The following is a 21,627-nucleotide window of genomic DNA, read 5'->3' on the forward strand; positions in this document are numbered from 1 at the left end:
ATCAGTTTCAATAAAAAACTGATAAAAAAAAACTGCAGCTGTTTGTCTGTCTGCTGAGTTTTTGGTTAAAACATGTTTGATTTTCATTCAGTGAAAAGAAAATCCAGATTTACTGAAGTAGGAGAAGAAATACTTCAGAATAAAATTACTCACGTAAAAGTGAAAGTACAAAGTGGTAAAAATACTAAAAGTAAATTTTAAAAAAAAGTTATTCAAGTAAACATAGTTACAACCCAACTCTGCAAAATAGTAATTTATATAAATAATAAAGTTGTGGTAAACACTTTATGCAGTTTAAAGTTGATTCTTGGAGGCATAAAAAGCTCCTTCCGGAGTCCGGACAGCATCCCGCGGTTCCGGCCCGGTGAGTCCTGCGCGCCCCGGTCCGGGTCCACTCCCTCCATTCGCGGCCGCTGCGCGCCCAGAATAGCCCGGCTCGGCTGAAAAAAGCCGGAGCGCCGGGAGGAAGTGACATGCTCTCCTCCACTACTCACTGCTGGAGATTAGCGCGCAGGCAGGCAGCGGTAATCTGCTTCAGCACCGCGGACACAGACGCCGCCTGGCCATGAATCCTCCCCAAAGTTCCCTGGAAGGGAACCGCCGCGGACCCAAACCACATTAAAACAAGTTCGTGTGAATCCGGAAGCAAAAGTTGGGCTGGAAATGATTTTTAAAATGTATTTATGATTATTAGAAACCAGAAAATCCCGGGACAGCCGCCTCAGATTTGGGAACTTGAAGGAATCTGATGATCAGGTGAATAAAAGCGGATTTTTTAAAGGAAGCAGAGGAGAAGGCTGTGCGCTCCGAACCGGACCGGACCGTGAGGATGGAGATCCGGCCGGACAGGTTCAAAGCTGCGGCAGCGAAGACTCTGGGGAAGATTTACGGGTAGGTCATCCTCTGAATGCCTAAAACTGACCCATAAAGCGAAAACCGGAATTATCGCGATCCGCCGCAGGGCCGGTCCGATGTGGCGGCGGCCCTGGGCGGAGTATTACCTGAGGGCGCCCAGTTCTCCTCTACAGGTTTTACATTTCTGTTAAACAAGAAGCTGAGATAAAGAGGTAATTTAGAACATGTGATTATTTTCTTAAAGGGAACTATGAATATTAATCAACATTAATTCATCACGTAAATATGACAGATTTAGAGTGACTAACTTTCTGTTTTATTTTGATTTTTAAAATATTTTTTATATTTGATTTCCATATTTGTTCTGAAAAGTTTCATTCAGAGATTTATTTATCCTTTCCTGTTCTGGTATTGATGCATTTTAATGTTTTAGAACCATTAAAATAAAAAGAAAGAAGGAGATCCAACTTGATATGTTGAAAATAATCAAATGAAGCTTAAATATCTTAAATGTATTAATTAAAGTTTGACATGTTACAAATTCTTTATTTTTTAGTTGGAGGCCATTCTCTATTTTCAGTGAAATGTTTCATGATTTTCCCAGCTCAGATTTGTAATTATTACCTTTAATTTGTCACGTTTGGTCAAACTTGTGCTCGTCTGACTGAAGTCAATCTCTCAAACTGTGCTTATGCCTCTGGCCGGCCCGTCCGACCGATAAGAGCAGCGGAGGAGATCAGGATGTCCTCAGGCCTGGATTATCTGACACATCTGCATTCATGCTCCGACTCCAGAACTTTCTGGTCCGTTCTGAGCGTTGAAGCCCGAACCGAAGCTCCAACCTGCAGGTTGGAGTAAAAGTAGCCGCCGCCTCTTCCTGGGATCCAGGAACAGAATCTGGTTTCATCGCAGGCAGAAATGTCCTTTCAGCGAAAGATGAAACGTCAGATCGATTTTTGGATCAATTTCTGCTGCAACGGCTGTTAAAACACCGTCTGCAGGTTTATCACAAATTAAATATATTTCAGTTAAAACTCAGAGTGTTTGGATTAATACATAAACTTCAGGGATTGTGCTGCAGATTAGCAGATTTAATGGCAGATTATGACTAAACGGCAGCAGAAATCTGACACAGAGTCATTAAAGGCTAAAGAAACTTCTCTGTAAAAACCTCAACACTTACACTGTAAAAAATGTTGCTTCCTGTGAAAATGATAGACGTTAAGTAATAAACGGCACTAAAAAAAAAAGTAAAATAAGTTTCAGGGATTGAAATCACATCTGAATTTCATCAATCAGCTGTTAAATCTACAGAAATAAGTTTTCATTTTGTGTAAAAACCTCAACATAAAGTCACAAAGTGACGCGAATGTTTAGTATTTAAAAAGGTTTTTCTGATATTTTAATGAAACATTAACAGAATTGTTTTGTTATGACTATTACAATATTTTTCTGTTTAATTTTTTTTACCACCATTTGTAGCTTTAAGAAATAAATTAGATAATATTCACATATTGTTGCTGTGAAAACAACGTAAACATTTTATTTGTTAAAATATTTGTTTAGTTATTTATTTTGGGGGCACAAGTGTTTTAGTTTTTATTTCCTTTTATAAATTTTACATTTATACACCAACTAGTGCACAGAAAACAAACATTACGGACTAACAACAGAGGAATCTTATTTTAGTTTTTTGGCAGTAATTGACTGATTTGAATTTCTGTTATTTTGTTTTTCTGTAATATTCTTTGTTTTGGTTAATCTAGGGTCACTGATATTTTATGTATTGGTAAAGAGAGGGAGAAATAAAGATAAAAAATTAAAATATATGCCAAAATTAAGAATAACCAAAGAACACGTTTTGTAATTTTATTAATAGGTTTTCCCATTTCCTGTTTCCTCCCAAAACATTCACATTATCATAGTTTCCTGCTGTGATTCTACATCGTTTTAATGTAAACTCCGAGGCCATTTTTTACAGTGTAGGGGTAAAGGGAAAAGTCCGGAGCATTTCCAGAAATCTGAGAGCATGGAGGTTATCGATGGACTCGCCTTTCTCCCTCCTGGGATTTGATGCAGCGTCTCAACCCTTAAATCCTCTCCAGAAATAGCCTCTCCTCTCCAAGCTGTCGGCCTGCGTAAATCCCCGCAGGATGTACACCTGGCCGATCTCTGCCCCTCCCTCCGCGGGACGCCCAACTACCGGGATTAGTCCTCTTAATTAAACGGCAGCAGGATGTAAGCCGTCACTTCCGCCCGCGTAACGCGCGTGGGAGGCTGCTGGTCAGGCGGGTCCAGTTGGGCTTCCTGGTTTGGACCAAATCCCCTCCAGGCGTTACTGGACTTTCTGTGTCAATGATTCAAAACTGATAATCCAACTCAGTCAGAGTACAGTAACTAGTTACATTTACTCAGTTACATTTATACTTGAGTAACTTTTTGGAAGAAAAATCTTTTAGGAGTAATTTTACTACTCTGTACTTTTTACTTTTACTTAAGTAATTTTACTATGAAGTAATCAAAATTTAATAATGATTTAACAACAAAGCAATAATTATATTATGATTAATCACTACTTTTATTTGAGTAAAATTTCTGGATACCCACTGTGAAAAACTGAATAAATATGAAATATCTTGTTTTAACCAAAGATTCAGCAGACAGACTCTCACTGCAGCTTCTGCTAAAGTTTCATGAGTTTTATTTTGAAAGAAACTGATTTGTAAAAATGTTTCTTTTGCCTGATTTTCTTAGTTTGCCATTTGTATCGATTGTTTTCATTTTTGTCCTTAAAATACCCAAATTTCCACATAACTTTATATTTTCTTCTGTTTGATGACGTAATTTTAAAATATTAAAGTAGTTTTTGATCAGCTAAACCTACTAAGTTTTTACCAAATACTGTTTTACTCTGGAATAATTTAATGGCCGGAAAGGTTTTACATTTATTTGAGTAAAATCATGTTGAAGTACCGATGCTACTCCGGATGTTTGAACCAGCCTGCACCGGAAGTGGTTCTGCTTTCATTAGCATTATCGAGTCTGACCCTGTTTCTCGGTTCTGGTTCTGGTTCTGGTTCGGGTCTGAACTGCGCAGCTCGAGCTCCGTTCTTCAGGTGACATCCAGCAGAAGGTCAGGTGGCTTTCAGGGATTACAGCAGATTTTCCTGAACAGGTCAGCGATGAACAGAAACCGCAACAGATTAGCGTCATGCTAACAAATATGGCGCCTTGGAGAAAATATCCAAACACATTGAAGGTCCGTTATTCTCTCTAACTGCGAAGCTTTTATTGGAGATTTATGTTGCGCTGTGTGATACTTGTGAAAGGGAGGGAAATGGTTTCAAAGTGATTTTATCGATTAACTGAATTTTCTGACTTTGAAGATATAATCTTTGGAAAATCTAGATTTTTTTCACTTTGTTTCAGAGTGATTTCAGGCCGCCGCAGCGATCCGCCATTTTGTTTTCTGGCGTATTTATTTACTTTGGTTTATCGAATCAACATAAATCCATCAACTAAACATGTCAGGTTTTGAAAATCAGAGGCTGATTTTCATTTATAGTCTCGGACCAGGTTGATGGAAGAGATGAAAAAAATTCAAATGAACATTTTTATAATGACAACATAAGTCATCTATGATTTATGACAGATTTTATTGGTAAAATTATAAAAATCCAAATAAAAACAAATCTCAATGATAAGACAAAAAATGTAAAAACTTCATTTAAAAATTATAAATTCAAAATATGAATAGAATTTTAACTGCTTAGGCGAGTTCCTAAAACAGTTAAAATATGTTTTTTTAAACAGTTTTTATTTTTAATGGTAGCGTTTGTGAATTCAGGTGGGTTGATTAAAATAAAAGGATTTTTAAAAAATAAATATTTTCTGTCCTTTGTAATAAAAACAAAAGAGAAAAACCCAAATCAATTAAAATTGGAAATTAGATTTAACCCGATATTTTATTTTTAAATATGAATCCAACATGTAACAAATTACTAAAATGAGGCATAAAATTATGTATTTCAGTCAGAAATTTGCACATTTGCTAAGAGTTATAAAAGTTCTACACTTTATGTTTATGGCAGTCGTTTATTATTGATTCAAACTAATGCTTTAAAGATAAAGCGCTGACTCAGGCAAGCTAGTTAGATTTATTTATTTAAGAATATTATGACCTTGTTTTATTTTCTTCTACATTACAATGTTTTACAGTAACTGTTGGTCTGTTTGATGGAGGCATAAAATGTGAAATAATATGACAATAAGGTGAATATTTGTATTTTTGTGGTGGACACAGACCAGGAAGTGATTGTTGGAGAGAAAGAAGCTTTGTGGACTGTTGGTGGTAAAGGCAAGTGAAGATGATGAGGAGGAGGCAGGAAGGAGGAAGAGGGACCCGCCCGGACAAAAATAGACTGAGTGAGCCAGAGATAGCCTGTTAATAATTTAACATGGAGAATCATCAATACTTCATCACCGCTGAGGATTGTTGCAACCTTTAAGCACGCTCAAAGTAACTCTGGTTTATTATTGTGAGGCTTTTATTTCTCCCTGTTTTGTGAGTTGATTGAAAAGATCTGACATTTCGTTTTTACAGCGTCTTCAGACAGAAAAACTAAAACCAGCATCATGACAGACGCCTTCAGACATTAGAGCGTAAAACAAAATGCATGTCCTCAAAAATAAATGAGTAAAGAAATGCTAATTCAATGTAGTTTATTTATTATTTGACATCAAAATAAATCAGGTGGATAACTTTGATTAAATGGAACATAAAATGATTCATATAGTTGATAAAAATAATTTATTTTTGAACACAAAAAGACAGAATCAAGAGAAATAACTGAGATATAGAGAAACCCCCAAAAAATCTTTAAACTTTCAAGGGACAAAACCAAAAAAAATATTACTTATTAATTCATTTATCTATGTATTGGGTTTTACATTTATGTCTTTATTGAAGACGATGCCTTTCTATGACATGAACATCTTTCTCTTGGGAGAGAGACATATTTCACCTAGGGGCCGTGGCCCCCTCTGCTCCCCCTCTTGGGGCCACCACTGTTGTCAATAGAACATAAAAATCTTTAAAGAGAAAACTAGAGATCAGGGAAAAATCTAAAACTAAATGAAACCCAGAACCTGAAGACTCCAGCTGGTGGCAACAAGTGGAGGATCTGACAAAGAGCGATTTAACTGAGAGAGCGATTAAAGCTGGGGAGGCTGATTACAGAAAATACAGACTCCTATTTATTAATGATGTTTGTGTATTCGTTTAATAACTAATGACGTGATTACTTTATAAATAAAATCATGATTTTTAAACAGATTTTTGCTGACTGATGTATCTGGTGTTAAAATTAGTTGATCTGAAACATTAAAAAAGCAAAAGATTGTATGTAAAAACGTTTTCATGCCACAGTTTGTACATTCATGCTTTTTATTGGAAGTGATAGGAAGAGGTTTCTGCTCAGTGTTTCACATGTCATGTTTCATTTATGGCTCCTTGGATACATATTTGATGTTTTCCAGACAGGAGGCAGAAAAAGGTCAGAGCTTCTCAGGAAACGTGAAGAAGAGGAGAAACACGTTGGAGAAAACTCTCTGCAGTTACCAACACCTTCTCTGGCGTTAGGAGCCGCTTCTGTCAGGAGATAAATGTGTGCAAAGCAAAAACCAAAATATATTAACACCTCCAGGAGAAGTAAGAAACAAACGCTGGTGTTTCCCTGGTGAGGCTCAGAATATCCACTCAGCCTGACGGATTCAGAAACCATCTGGCATCCAGGCGGTTTTTAAACAGCCAGCAGATAAACGCTTCATGTTGGGAAAACATCAGATTCTCTGGAAGACAGTGAAGGCACGGCTAACAAAACGCTAGCTATGCTAGCCCTTAAGCACTAGTCATGAACATTAGCAACGCTAATGTTAAATTGCTACACCAACACAGTATTTAGCGGAAGCTAATGCTAAAGTGCTAACTTCAACTCAAATGATCGGGCTACAGCCCCGAAGCGCCAAGTTTTATTTTGGAATTATAATTTACATCTTCGACGGCAAGTTGGAGTCATTATAGATTAAAAAAGTAATAATTTCTGCCAAAACAGAATTACTGCCAAACGTATTTCTGAGATTAATCTCAACATTTCTGGGGTTTTTTTCTAGAATGTTTTTTCTTCACTTTTCAAACTCATAAATTTCCAAGAGTTTTAGTAGAAAATTTCTGAGATGAATCCCAAAATTAACTTTTTTTTGTTGGAAATTTATTCCTTTTTTTCTTTCTTCCTCCCTTTGATACTTTATGTTTATATCTGGTTCTCAGCTATGCAGGTCTTATTTTGTTCTTGTTTGTTATTTTGAAAGAGAGAGAGAACAAGAGGCCAGGAAAGGGAAGTGCTGCTTAAATGGTCTAAAGTCGCTTCAAAATAAGAGCCTTAATGTTAAATGTTTAACTCCCAAGTACAATTTAACTTCCTAGAGTCACTTTGGTTAAATTCTAATAATATGTTGAGTACAGTCTTTCTTTCAGTTTCTTATAAAATCAGAAGTTATTAGTAAAATTTGGGCTAGCGTTGGTTTTACTGTTTGCTAAAATCGAAGATGGAGAATATTTAGCTAAAGTTACGTTCAACTTTATCCAACTGAAAGTTTAGAAAACAGTCCAGTAAATTCGCACTTTAGAATATAATTTGGGCAGAGTTGGGTAGCAACTAGTTATATTTACTTAATTACAATTATTTAAGTAACATTTTATTAAATTAAAAAAGTCGTTTTAGGAATATTGTTACTATGCTGTACTTTTTACTTTTACTTGAGTAATTTCATTATGAAGTATTTTTTTCTTTCTAGAGTAAAATTTCTGAATTTTCTTCCCACTGAATAAAAACCAAACATGTTTTAACCAAAAACCCACCAGACTGACTCAGACCTGCAGCTTTTGTTCAAGTTTCTGAAGATTTTATTGAAACTGATTTGGAAAAATGATTTTTGCCTCATTTTGTTATTTTTAATACTTGTATGAGTTATTGTTAATCTGGTTGTTAATATAGCAAAATTTCATCTTTATATTTCAGTCCGTCTGTTGATGTGATTTTTAAAAGATTGATAATTTTGTCAGTTACTCAGACTTTTTACCAAATACTTTCTAACTCCGGAGTCATTTCTACTTTTTACTCTTAGCTGAGTAAAAATAAATAGTGCTTCTCTTACTCGAGTGTAGTTTCTGGAAATTTGCTGACCTCTGAATTTAAGGAAAGCTAAGTACGCTAAGCATTTTAAGGTTAGCAAAAAGCGCTAAAAATGAGCTCTGCTGTTAGCGCATTAGCAGAATATTAAAATCTGGATTCTGTTGTTACTTATTGTTCTAACTGAGGGGTTTCTATACATTTCCTGTAGCTGAACTGTGAAGTTCTGCGTTTTGTTGCCAAATGAAGGAAGCGTCTCTCGTTGCTGCAGGGCGCTAGAGAAGAAGCAGGAAAATGGCGAAACCATCGAGCTGTCGGCGGAGGGCCGGCCGGAGCTGGTGCAGGAGAAGGAGATGCCGGTGGTGGACTGCACCTGCTTCGGCCTGCCCCGCCGCTACATCATCGCCATCCTGTCCGGGCTCGGCTTCTGCATCTCGTTCGGCATCAGGTGCAACCTGGGCGTGGCCATCGTCAGCATGGTCAACAGCCACACCGTCTTCAGGGACAACAAGGAGGTCATCGTGGTGAGTTAGAGCAGCTCTTCCTCTGGAAGGACTGCGGTGTCCAACCGGTGGCGCCAGGGCCTTTCTCTGCCCTCCTGATTATTTATTGTGGCCCCATCACAATTCTGCAATGCAGCCGTTTAATTAGGTTTTTTAAGAAAAAGACAGAAAAAACAACTAAAATTAATTCTCATTTCTTAACCAGGTTTCATCTTATTTTTGTAGTAAGATGAATGACAAATATCCAACAGCTTCATTTCAGCAAGAGCAACTTCCTGTTGCTAAGTTTGGGTTAAAAAACTAAAACCAGAAAACTGTACTACACTGTAAAAACTCAAAATATTACCAAGTATTTTTGATCTAGTTTCTGGTGCAAATATCTCAGTATCCTTAAAATAAAACTAACTTACAATTAACTTTTCAGAAAAATAAATAAACTTCTTTTAAATCAATAATTCCTTAGTGTGGATGAAAAAGTTCAGTTCCATTGACAGATTATTTCACCAATGGAGAAAAATGTTTTGTTATAAGTGAAATAATCTTTTTTTTTAAATCAGGATGAAGGAATTATTGACTTAAAGCAAACTGACATTTCTCACAGAAAAGTTACTTATAAAAGATTTTAGTCTAATTTCAAATCTAAGATATTTGCACAGGAAACTAGATTAGAAGTAAGATTTTGTGTTTTTGCAGCGCCTGCCTCATAATAACTTATATCTTGGATCTATAATCACTTATAGATTACTTTTTCTGTTTGTAAAAATGTTAACATTTTGTTCATTTCAATATGTATATATTTTAATTAATTACTGAGTTGGTAAAATGAAAAAGGTGCATAAAAATTTTTATTTACAAAAAATCTATATTTTTGTCTCTCTTGGCAAAAAGTTTGTACACCCCTTCTGTACGCTGAAACATTCATAAACTTTGATGCTGATTGTTCGTAAATAATTTTTTTATTTTTATTTGATTGGTTCTCCGTTTTGATTCTTCATTTTGACTGAACAAGCTGAACGGTGGAAGAGTCGCTAGAGAGGGAAACCTTTCAACGATTCAATTCCATTCTCATTTTTAGAGTCAAACAATTTTCTATTCAAACAATCTGGAGATTCTGTTTAATTTAAATGATGTGACTGAAAAGGTCAGAGTAAACCCGGGTTTAAAGAGGTCAAAAGAACTCAGGCTAAATAAATGTAAAAAATACATAAGTAATAACAAGATTAAAATAAAATGATGCCTCAGATTTGTATCATTCTTAAATTGCTGCACAAAAAACCACCAATGGCCCCCGGGCCACACTTTGGGAACCCCTGGGGAACGGTGAAGATAAACTGATGTTCACACAATGAAAGAAATCCAACAACAAAAGAGACGCAGTACTGCTGAACGGACAGCAGGTGTCACTGTTGCGCCACTTTCGATGTTTTACTTTATTTCTGTTGCTAATTTCACCTGAGATCCAGCGCTGGAGCTCATCACACCTTTATTCATCCATGAAGCTTTAAAGATTAAATATTAGTTCATGAGAGCGTGATGCGTTTGTGTCCCCTCAGTAAATGTGAGCGTGTTGCGTTTGTGTCCCCTCAGAAAGCTCAGTTCACCTGGGATCCAGAGACGGTGGGGATGATCCACGGTTCCTTCTTCTGGGGTTACATCGTCACCCAGATCCCCGGAGGTTTTATCTGTCAGAAGTTCGCAGCAAACAGGTCAGCTAACCCTCCTGATGTTCACGTTTCCGGGTGTTTCCCCTGACCTTTGACCTCTGTGTGCCTCTGCAGGGTGTTTGGCTTCGCCGTCGTCGCCACTTCCTGCCTGAACATGCTGATCCCCACGGCGGCACGGATGCACTTCGGCTGCGTCATCATAGTGAGGATCTGTCAGGGCCTGGTGGAGGTACGGGGAAACATTCTGCTCCAGAATGTGTCCAAACCGTTTAACTCTGTCACTTCACAACCTGAAGCTTTAATGATGTTTATTGGAGAGAAAAATAAAAACAAAATGTGACTGCTTTCAGAGTTTCTTAGACGTAAAAATCTAAAAATGTGATTTGTTAATTTGTCCCTCTTTACTCTGAAACCCTGAAATAACATCTAGAACAGGAGGCAGCAAAATACATTTTTATAAATATTTACCATATCAAGTTAACTGAAAATTACTTCTAATAAAGTAAACTACCTATTACAAAAGAAACAAATAACTATAATGTTAGAAATTATCTACTAATCTCTCATCTCTTGCTGAAAAATTACTTTTCAATTGTGTTATTTCAAATGAACTGAGATTCTGTGTGTGTGTTTGGTTCTGTGTGTGTTTGGTTCTGTGTGTGTGTTTGGTTCTGTGTGTGTTTGGTTCTGTGTGTGTTTGGTTGTGTGTGTTTGTTTGGTTCTGTGTGTGTTTGGTTCTGTGTGTGTTTGTTTGGTTCTGTGTGTGTTTGTTTGGTTCTGTGTGTGTGTTTGGTTCTGTGTGTGTTTGTTTGGTTCTGTGTGTGTTTGTTTGTGTGTGTGTGTTTGGTTCTGTGTGTGTTTGTTTGGTTCTGTGTGTGTGTTTGGTTCTGTGTGTGTGTTTGTTTGGTTCTGTGTGTGTTTGTTTGTGTGTGTGTGTTTGGTTCTGTGTGTGTTTGTTTGGTTCTGTGTGTGTTTGTTTGGTTCTGTGTGTGTGTGTTTGGTTCTGTGTGTGTGTTTGGTTCTGTGTGTGTTTGCAGTGTGTGTGTGTTTGGTTCTGTGTGTGTTTGTTTGGTTCTGTGTGTGTGTTTGGTTCTGTGTGTGTTTGCAGTGTGTGTGTGTTTGGTTCTGTGTGTGTTTGGTTCTGTGTGTGTTTGTTTGGTTCTGTGTGTGTTTGGTTCTGTGTGTGTTTGCAGTGTGTGTGTGTTTGGTTCTGTGTGTGTTTGTTTATGTGTGTGTGTTTGGTTCTGTGTGTGTTTGCAGTGTGTGTGTGTTTGGTTCTGTGTGTGTGTGTTTGGTTCTGTGTGTGTTTGGTTCTGTGTGTGTTTGCAGTGTTTCTGTGGTTGTCATGTGACAAAGTGTGAAACCTTTATGGTTTCGGTGTTTAACTACTCGCCTCCCTGGCAGGGCGTCTCCTACCCGGCCTGCCACGGCATCTGGGCCAAATGGGCCCCGCCGCTGGAACGAAGCCGCCTGGCCACGACGGCCTTCTGTGGTGCGTTCAGGGTCTGCCGTACATCACACTGCTGCTTCTTACTGTTCCCAATGACTCCCTGCGATCATCATGATGCATTTTCACAATAATCTAACCTGAATCCAACACAGCTGTTGAATAAAACTGCTGCATATTTGGCATAAATGTTTCTGGATTATAAATCGTCCCAGAAGTTATCGCAATAAACGATAATATTGTTGTTTTGAGACCATTTTACAGTAACATAATGTTAGAAAAAACTCTCAAAGATCTAAACTTTACATTCCAAGGAACATTTAACCCTGGAACTGGAAGACATTTTAAATATCTAAAATAAATGAACAAAACAACAGAAATGACAAAATGAATTATGAATTCACTGTAAACAAAATTATCTTTTAAAATAAGAGCTAGTTGAGGCCAAAGCAGGAAACTGAAGACTTTTATCCTCCAGGTTTTGGTAGAAAACAGAAAATCCTGCAAATGGAAATGATTGACTTTGTTTTAATTAATAATGTGATTATTAATTAACGGATTTATTGCTGATTTAGTTTTCAGACATTAATGCGTCTGTCTGTGGTTCTGCAGGCTCTTATGCGGGCGCAGTGATCGCCATGCCGCTGGCTGGAATCCTGGTCCAGTACTCAGGATGGTCCTCCGTCTTCTACGTCTACGGTAAACGACCTTTGACCCCTGACATTCTCAGAAAACACAGAAAAAAAACCCGTTTGCAGGATAAACACAGCAAAAAACCCAAAATCTTACAAAGTATTTTTGGTCTAGTTTCAATCTTAGTACAAAGTAAAAAAACTTTAAAGTAACTTTTCAACTTTTCAGACATAGCAGCTTGTTTTCTAAATATTTAATACAAATTGATGAATTAGTTCTAGTTCCACTGGCAGATTGTTTCACTTACATGTAGCAGCTCATTAAATGTTTTTATGATGTTTCCATAGATATTGACATGTTTTCTGATTCCTGAACACAAACTGATTGTCTTGACCTTTGACCTCTCCCTCCCTGCAGGGAGCTTCGGGGTCATGTGGTACTGCTTCTGGATCCTGGTTTCGTACGAGAGTCCGGCGGCTCACCCGACCATCACGGAGGAGGAGCGGACGTACATCGAGGAGAGCATCGGCGAGTCGTCTCAGCACACGGTGACGGTCAGTCAGGCGCCGCGCCGCGCCGCGCCGCGCCGCGCTGCCGCTTTAAATACACAGCAAACATGGCCGCCGGTCACCAGATGATTCAGAGTAAAACTGAGCGGTTAGAAACTGCACAGACACATTCACACTTCCATTTTATCTTTTGTTTCATTTACTCAAAAATAAACATGAATATGAAACAGAAACCATGAATGAAACGGAGCAGAAAGAAACTAAGAACATTTGTTTATTATTGCAATTTTATTCAGATAACATAGCAACTTTTTTTCATATTATGTTTTCTCACATTACAACTTGTTTTGTATTGACGTTTTTCTTGTATTATTGTGATTATTACTTGTTACTACTTGTTACTTAATACTCCTGTCATTATTACTTTTTTCTCATTTTATTATAATTTTTTTTCAATATTATTATGATTTTTTCTTATTATTACAACTTTATTCTTTTAACATTGTGACTTTATTGTTTCATTTCAACATTATTCTTGTATTATTATGAGTTTATCCTCATTTCAACCTGCTGTTGTACGACTTTATTCTTCATGTCGTTTCTCATAATGTATTTATTCTTGCAGTTTATTATTTTTCTTAGCCTGGCTTTAGTTCTCTGTCCTAGAAAACAAACAAATTTCAAATACACAACAAAACATCAGTTGATTCCAGCCATATCGCTTCATGGTGAAGATTTTCTCATTTCTTTTAAATGCAGAAACAGATTCAGATGTTTTCTCTCAGTCTGACGTGTTGAGTCAGAAAACCAGCAGCAGATCTGCAAACCGCCTCTGTTCGTCTGTGTCAGCCCAAAGTTTCCACTCTGACCACAGTTCTAGTTTCTGTTGGTCGTTGTTGTCCTGCTAATTATTGATCTGAATGTGAGAAATGTTTCAGACGTTAAACCGCTGAGCGGTTTGGTGTTGCAGAAGTTCAACACTCCGTGGAAATCGTTCTTCACCTCCATGCCGGTCTACGCCATCATAGTGGCCAATTTCTGCCGCAGCTGGACTTTCTATCTGCTGCTCATCAGCCAGCCCGCCTACTTTGAGGAAGTGTTTGGCTTCGAAATCAGCAAGGTAATTCAGCTGGAGATTCATGAACCACAGCGTTTATTTTAGGAGGCAGAAAAAACACAGAGCAGAGCAGGAAGTAAAAAAAAAAAACAACTTTTATTGCAACTTAAAGTCACAGAGCTTCACAAACTGTGTGTGAACATCAGTTATCAAGTGATTTCACAGCTTCAGGCCTGGACTTTGACTAGGCCAACCAGCTGCCACAGTTTTGGCCAAAAATCCTAGAGAATTGAGCAACATTTAAAAATGCAAAGGTAATGAAAAGGATGCTGGCTTTTCAGTTTTGTGTTTTTAATTTAATAAATTCATAATATTTTCACAAAGGAGTTTTATTTTTTAGAACTGAACTGTGAAGCAAACAGAAGTCTAGATATTTTTACCTTTAATGTTGCTCTGTATGAATAATGTTTTGCCTCAGAGTCTCTTGGTATTTAGGCCTGAACTTTGACTAGGCCATTCTAGCCTGCAACCAGAGCTGCATGTGGCTCTATTAAACTCTCAACTCTGGCTCTGAATATTTTTGACAAAAAAATGGTAAACAGCTGAGCGATTTTTAAAAATGTAAAGGTAATCTAAAAAAAACACATTTTTTCTTTGTTTTTGATGCAATAAATTCAGAATATTTCCACAAAAGAATATTTTTTTACATGACAGAAGTGATGCTAAACGGAGAAGCCAACAGGACAAAGCAGTTGTAAAGTTTCCTGACAGTTTGAAGAACCTCTGTTGCAAACAAAAAACAAAACCTGAAAATCCAGATAAAACACCAAGTGTTCAGTTGAAAAGGTTTTGTAAAGTTTGTGACGCCGTCTTTGCGTGGACTGACCTGCGTTTGTTGCCTCCAGGTGGGAATACTTTCTGCTCTGCCTCACCTGGTCATGACCATCATCGTTCCCATCGGAGGCCAAATCGCCGACTACCTGCGCTCCAATCAGATCATGACCACCACAAACGTCAGAAAGATCATGAACTGTGGAGGTCAGAAGAAGCAGCAGCACACTGCAAAAACACAAAATATCTTAGATTTGTTTTATTTCAAGTGAACTAACTTATAATTAACTGTTCAGCAGGATACAGCAGCTTGTTTTGAATGAATAATTTCTTAATATTTATGAAAATGTTCAAGTTAAAGTGGCAGATAATTTCACTTATAACAAATTAAATAATCTGCCACTGTAACTTGGACATTTTCATCAATATTAATAAATTATTAACTTAAAATAATCTGCTGTATCTTGCTGAACAGCTACTTATAAGTTAGATAAGCTACCAAGATATTTGCACTAGAAACTAGACCAGAAATACTTTGTCTATTTGTCTTTGCAGTGCAGAAAGTCAGACCTGCATTAAGATCAGATCAAATAAAAAAGGCATTTTGTAGATTTTATTCTGGTGACTCAGCAGACTCGCTGTGTTTTACTATTTTTTTAAATCGCTCACCTTCCAGTCAGACACGCAGTCAGCCTCATTACTGAGTTAAAGTTGTGTGAAAACACCAGACCACATGAGGCAAACGATGACTAAGTGTTAGCAGAGGCTCGCTCAGCTATTTCTGCTCAGAGATGTTCATGCTGGAGAAAAGAGGAAGCAGAAACTTTCATATCACGAGATAACGGCGTTTTAGCTAACAGTTTCCAGATCAGTGAGCTTTCTGCATTCAGGGCTGGAATGTTTGTGTTTGTTGTGACCTCTGACCTCTGGTCTGCACCAGGGTTCGGGATGGAGGCCACCCTCCTGCTGGTGGTCGGCTTCTCGCACACGAAGGGCGTCGCCATCACCTTCCTGGTTCTGGCGGTGGGATTCTCTGGCTTCGCCATTTCAGGTGAAACACAGTTCAGGTTTTAATGTTCACACAGAGAAACGACCCAAAAACAGAAACAAATTATCAATCATTTACATCATCAGATGGATCAAAATGTAAAATTAAGTGGACATTTTGGTATTTTAAGGACCAAAATGGACAAAGTAACAAAAAAATAACAAAATCAAACCAAAGAAAATTTGGAAAAGTTTCCAGATCAAATAAACAAAATCTTCAATAAAAAACTGATGAAACTTTAAAACATCAGGTGAATTAAAACATGTTTGTTTTTCATTCAGTGCGAAGAAAATCCAGACTTTTTACTCAAGTAAGAGTAAAAAGTACAGGGTAGTAAAAATACTTCTCAAAGTAAATTTTTTCCAAAAAGTTACTGCAGTAAATGTAACTGGTTGCTACCCAACAATCTGAACGTAAATTTAGTAAAATTTTTAGCGTAATTTTGACGGCATTTTATGGTCCTGTTAAGGTTTTAACGTCAACCACCTGGACATCGCGCCGCGATACGCCAGCATCCTCATGGGGATCTCCAACGGCGTGGGCACACTGTCCGGCATGGTCTGCCCGCTGATAGTGGGCGCCATGACCAAAAACAAGGTGAGAGCTGATCAGTCAGACTCTTATTTTATTGATTATTTGATTGATAGATTCAAGAAACGGGTCAAACGATGCAACGGTGTTTATGATCAGCCTTTTTAGACGGACCCAAAAAGCTCTTCTAAAAATATTTTTTACATATTTGTAAAAAATATGTAAAAAATTAATGAACTGAAATCAAAGGATAAAACACATTGTATCAGGATTTTTTTTTAACAGTTTGTTATGACAGATAATCTGTGAAAAAATGAAGCTCTTAGTGCTAACTAGAAACAACCAATCAGAGCCAGAAGGCAAGTTTTAGTGCTGTCAATCATTCCTCCATGTGGTGCTGCTCATCCCTCCCTCTCTCTCATCATCTTTCTCTCCACTGCGCTGCAGCTAGCACAGCCTGTTGTAAATGCTAAGGCTAACGAAGGTTTAGTTAGCTAGCTAGCTAAGGCTTATTTAGCTAGTTATGGCTTGCTACTAGCCTTAACTAGCTAACTTCAGTTAGCCATTCGATGACAGCAGACAAATGATTTTCCTGTAACTTTAATTTGTTTCTCCACCATTAGCACATTTAGCAGCGCGTACATGGGATTGGTTAACAGCGCTAAGCCCCGCCTCCTGGCTCTGATTGGTTGTTTTTGGTGCATTTTTTCAGTCAAATGGCAGCTCAGGGGAGAGGAGGAGATCAATCTTTTCACAGATTTTACGTCAGTTTTGAAAAACATTTTTTATAAAAGTTACAAACTGGAGCGACTTCCACCCTGCAGACCTCTGATCCAACCCACCATAAACCTAAAGCTGGGCATCGATTCTGGACAAAAGCAGAGCATTTGTATATTTTATTATCGTGCTGCTGGAAAAGGAACGACGGAAATAAATTATTAAAGTCCTAAAAGGGAGAGAAATCCAGAACCACGGTGACTTTATAAAAGCTGAAGCTGATTTCTCTCTGCCTCGACTGAAATCACATTTTTCTGTTGTGTTTGTGAAGGAAAATATACCACAGCAGAGTTTCTTCTTCTGAAAGACTTCTTGTTTTTTTTAATCAGAGACTCTTACTTCTGCCCTGTGGTGATTTTTAAGTCCTTCTTTCTAATTGTTCTGTTTGTTTTCTGCATTCAGACGCGGGAGGAGTGGCAGGGTGTGTTTCTGATCGCCTCACTCGTTCATTATGGTGGGGTTATATTTTATGGTGAGTCTAACTTGTCGTCGTTCTCTGAAGTTTTTTATCAGAATGAGTTCTGGGAAACATTTCCTGTTTGTCAGCTTATCTTTGGGCAGCAAAGGACATTTAAGTGGCTGATTAGGGCCTCCACACCACCAGGGGGCCCAAGATATAAATCATCATAATGATGATTAACTGTCATTATGATAGCTTAGCTATTTGTAGCTATTTGAGCTAATCAGTATTGTAGCTACTGGAGGGAGGTTTGTGTAACAGAGACATTGTGTTGCACATAGATTCTCTATATGTGTAATGATGATTAGCTAATGAGTAGCTTTGTTACACAACCTGTAACTTAGGACTTATGAATCATCAGGTGGTTACGTTTTGTTGAAAATGAAGATCCTCTTAGGGCCCCAGAAAGGCTCTGGCCGGCCCTGGGTTTGTGGCTCCAACGCCTGAAAAAGACGCTAATGTCGCCTCTGATTGGCTGAATTATGATTTTTAATAACTTATCACGTGAACAAGCTTATTCACACATGATGTTAATTTATTTTTCCATGTAATGGAAACACCGCTATTGTTAAATTGTGTTTTTTCGACATTAGCAGGGTGCAGATAAATATTTGCGCTCATTTGTGCGGGAACCGCGGCTGATGTCCGAGTTTCTGTGCAGGTATTTTTGCCTCTGGGGAGAAGCAGCCGTGGGCCGAGCCGGAGGAGCTGAGCGTGGAGAAGTGCGGCATCCTGGACGAGGACGAGCTCGCCAACGAGACGGAGGAGCTGTACCGCTCCAGCGGAGGAGCCGGCTACGGCGCCACCACCCAGGGCTCCGACCCCAACGGAGGAGGCGGCGGCTGGGTCTCCGACTGGGACAGAACCGAGGAGTACGTCCAGCCGGCCGGGACCAACAGCTACGCTCACGGAGGCGAGCCAGAGTTCACATAGAAACAGCCAGAGAAACACTAACAGCTCAGCAGCAGCGTGGAAACACTGAAGGAACTAAAACAGCAACCGGCCTTTTCAGGAGGCCTGACCTTTGAACTTTAAAGACATTTAAAGTGAGGATGGTAGTTAAATGTGTGACTGCAGTCAGGAATCAGAAGCATTTTTGCAAACTTTCACTGGCTTGTTGTTAAGATGAGGCGTCCATCTTTAATAGCGGCAGGCGGGTCTGTGTTTCCATCATGACTTGGTTTTTATTGGTTTGATGCTCATTTAAATTTGAGTTTTTGTAGATTGGATGTTTTATCCACTGAAACATCACAGATCAGCGTTGAAACAGGCGGATCTAAAGGCGTGGGCTGATTTTCCTGGATAACTGAATATAAATAATGGTTAAAAAACAAAAGCAGAGAGGCAAGAGTTTGGTTACACCTTGGAAAATCCATCACATTGTTACACAGAAACTCACACCAACAGAGTTTAATTTATCTAACATGCAATTTTCAGTCTGTGGAAGGAAGCCAGAAAGTTTTTGTGTTCAAAGGGACAAAATGGAAACTGGTCATAAAACCACATCAGATGGGACTCTTTAGGAAATGAAGACAACAGCGCCTTCATTTTGGTTTCGGGTCGTTTCTTCCCTGTTCTAATTGATACCAACATTTGGTATTTTTTCTCTATATGTAGAACAATGAAAATTCGTCCATTTCATACCTGAAGCATTTCAAAACAAAACAACTGAAACCGACAAACTTTATGACCAATTCTTTGGTCAGATTGTTATTGTTGTGCTAAGCTAGCACTAGCTAATTAGCAGGTGAAAGGCTAACTTTAGCTTAAGTGACTGAACTCGTTCTCCAATGTAAAACTAAAGTCATTATTACACAGTGTAGTTTCACCAACATGATTTTGCTGTTTGAGCATCAAACTAAAATGTTTTATTGATTCGGACCAACGATGCGTCCATTTTGACCCACAATGGGAAACGTTCAGCATACTGTGACAACTAAGTCCTGAATATTATTATAATGTTCAGCAGTAGTCTACTGTAAGGAAATGTGATTTTAGGACCAAATATGGTTATTTATTTGGTCATAAAATCACATTTCCTTAATAATTACCAACTGGAAGTCACAAATCTGATCATCACAATCTCTTATTTTGGTTATTTAGAACCATGATAAATGAAATTAGAGTAAAATATAAAATATTCAGCTAATGGTCTCCATCTGAAACCTGCTACACATTATCTACACAAAAAATTAACGTAATTATACCAAAGAAAAATAAGCCAATTAAAGCTAACAATGCCTAAAATGACTTTACCTGACAGTTAAATTTTAATTATAAAGTTAAAAACACTGTATGAAATATAGTTTGTTTTATTTACTTAATGACCAGTTCTTCAGTCAGTGTCTGAATGTTTAGCATAGCTAGCACTAGCTTGTGCTAACTACTTAGAAGCTAACGTTAGCATAAGTGAAAAACGTTGTTCTGTGATGTGATTATTAATGTGACATTATCATTATTACTCTGCTAAATATTTTCTTTCATCCTGAATACGAGGTTCGTCGAGGTCGGGTCTGGTTGTTGTTGGTCTGTAGTTCAAAATGGCCGTCTTGTAGTTTATTCTGTAACTCAGTAAACTGGGTTATTGTTCTCACCTGGTGTTTGGATTAAAGACGTAACCCAGCAGGTTTCTGTGTGAACATTTCTCTTGGGTGAACATTTGACTAAATCTAAAGTTTTTTTTCAGCCAGCAGAAATTTAGCAGAAAGTTTTTGCAAAATATAGTTTTAATCTTTTATCCTTTAAGAAAAGCATTGTGCCAATACAACAAAATAATTCTGTAGTATTGGTTTATGAGGAAGTGAACAGTTGCAGATCTGTTCTGTGTGTAGTGATAGAGGTGAAAATTATTTTGTAAAATGAACAGAAAATACGAAAGTCTTTGACCTTTTTGCCTATTGAAGGAAAGTTATTATTACGCAAAATAACATCATCTTCATAAATCTGTGTCTGAGTTTAGGTTCTTCACAATTCCATTTTCATTCAAATCCATCATTTTAATTTCTGTTAAATTTGTTTTATATGTCATATGTTTATTTATGTTAATTTATTGTTCACCAGCTTCGTCTGGCGTTAGCATAGATCTGAACACGATGGAGGAAAAGCACAAACAGCATCAGCACATTAAGTCTTATATCACTCTGACGGACTCTGAAATAAACGAGCCGATAAATCAATTAACTGGTGTATTGTACAAACGCACATAGCTTTATTTTTAGTGGCATGTTCTCATATATTCATATTCTTAGATCGCAGAATAAATGCTAAAAGTAAAGAAATGTCATTGGTTTAAGTCACAGGATTGTACCGTTGTACTGAGTGGTGTAAAGGGAAAAAAGTTAGTTTTTGATTTTTTATTGATTTGTCTCAACTGATTCTTTTGTGAAACTGAACTGTTAAAAAAATCCTGTACATGTGGAAATGTTGTATAATAAAACGTAGAAGTGTTGATTTTTGTGCAGTTATTGGATATTTATGTTGCTTTTTGCTGAAGTTGTTTTTCTTTAAATAGATGTCCATCGCCACGGTTACTGATTTAAAGAGCAAGAAGAGGAAAACAAGTAAAATGGGGAAGAAAAACTAAGAACTGACAATGAAGAAGTCTCTTCCCAAACTCTTGATGGTATGATGACTGTGTGTTTTTTAACTGACTTCTGCATTAATGGGAAACTGGTTTCACTTCACCATTGGTCAGATTTGAAATCTCTTTATTTTAACCATTAACTTTGAGGCAGACAACTGTCAAAAATAATAAAACTATGTGAAAGGAATTAATGTGTTTGGATTTTTGACAGCAATTATTTATACCTTGCTCAATAATTAAACCACTGACTTTTTTGTGTCATCTTAATGAAATCAAACATCAAACTGCACAGAACCATACTTGCATATTTACTCCCAAACTCAAATAATAATAATTTGGCTTGAAATACGTTAATAAGATTTAAATTTTGTGATCGGAGATCCATTTAATCTCGAATATTCTATTGATTATTATTCAACTGATTGAAGGGAACTGGTTCTCAATTTACAGGACAAGAAATTACAGCTGGACAAAATGTTCACTTCTGAATCTTATTGTTTTTTGCTAAGGAACCAACATTTTGTATTATTATTATTTTA

The 21,627-nt window shown here is 37.5% G+C and overlaps 1 protein-coding gene across 1 annotated transcript; it reads left to right on the forward strand.

Annotated features, from left to right (window-relative positions):
* Positions 1–464: 464 nt before the first annotated feature.
* LOC102217427 (vesicular glutamate transporter 1-like) lies at positions 465–20,953 on the forward strand. Its single transcript, XM_005803274.2, has 13 exons — positions 465–891; positions 8,317–8,569; positions 10,136–10,254; positions 10,327–10,441; positions 11,617–11,704; positions 12,272–12,358; positions 12,710–12,846; positions 13,772–13,921; positions 14,764–14,896; positions 15,630–15,740; positions 16,207–16,334; positions 17,448–17,517; positions 18,167–20,953. Exons 1-13 carry the CDS (start codon positions 830–832, stop codon positions 18,436–18,438), a joined length of 1,725 nt encoding a protein of 574 aa, XP_005803331.1. The 5' UTR covers positions 465–829; the 3' UTR covers positions 18,439–20,953.
* Positions 20,954–21,627: the final 674 nt, after the last annotated feature.

Source organism: Xiphophorus maculatus, chromosome 10, assembly GCF_002775205.1.
Source record: "Xiphophorus maculatus strain JP 163 A chromosome 10, X_maculatus-5.0-male, whole genome shotgun sequence".
Taxonomy (NCBI): domain Eukaryota; kingdom Metazoa; phylum Chordata; class Actinopteri; order Cyprinodontiformes; family Poeciliidae; genus Xiphophorus; species Xiphophorus maculatus.

Bases quoted from the DNA above. Each gene is read 5' to 3' on its own strand.
- LOC102217427 (XM_005803274.2), top strand. From the start codon at position 830: ATGGAGATCCGGCCGGACAGGTTCAAAGCTGCGGCAGCGAAGACTCTG. The intron at 892-8,316 runs GTAGGTCATCCT...TCGTTGCTGCAG, and splicing joins ACTCTGGGGAAGATTTACGG to GGCGCTAGAGAAGAAGCAGG. The intron at 11,705-12,271 runs GTGCGTTCAGGG...GTGGTTCTGCAG, and splicing joins GGCCACGACGGCCTTCTGTG to GCTCTTATGCGGGCGCAGTG.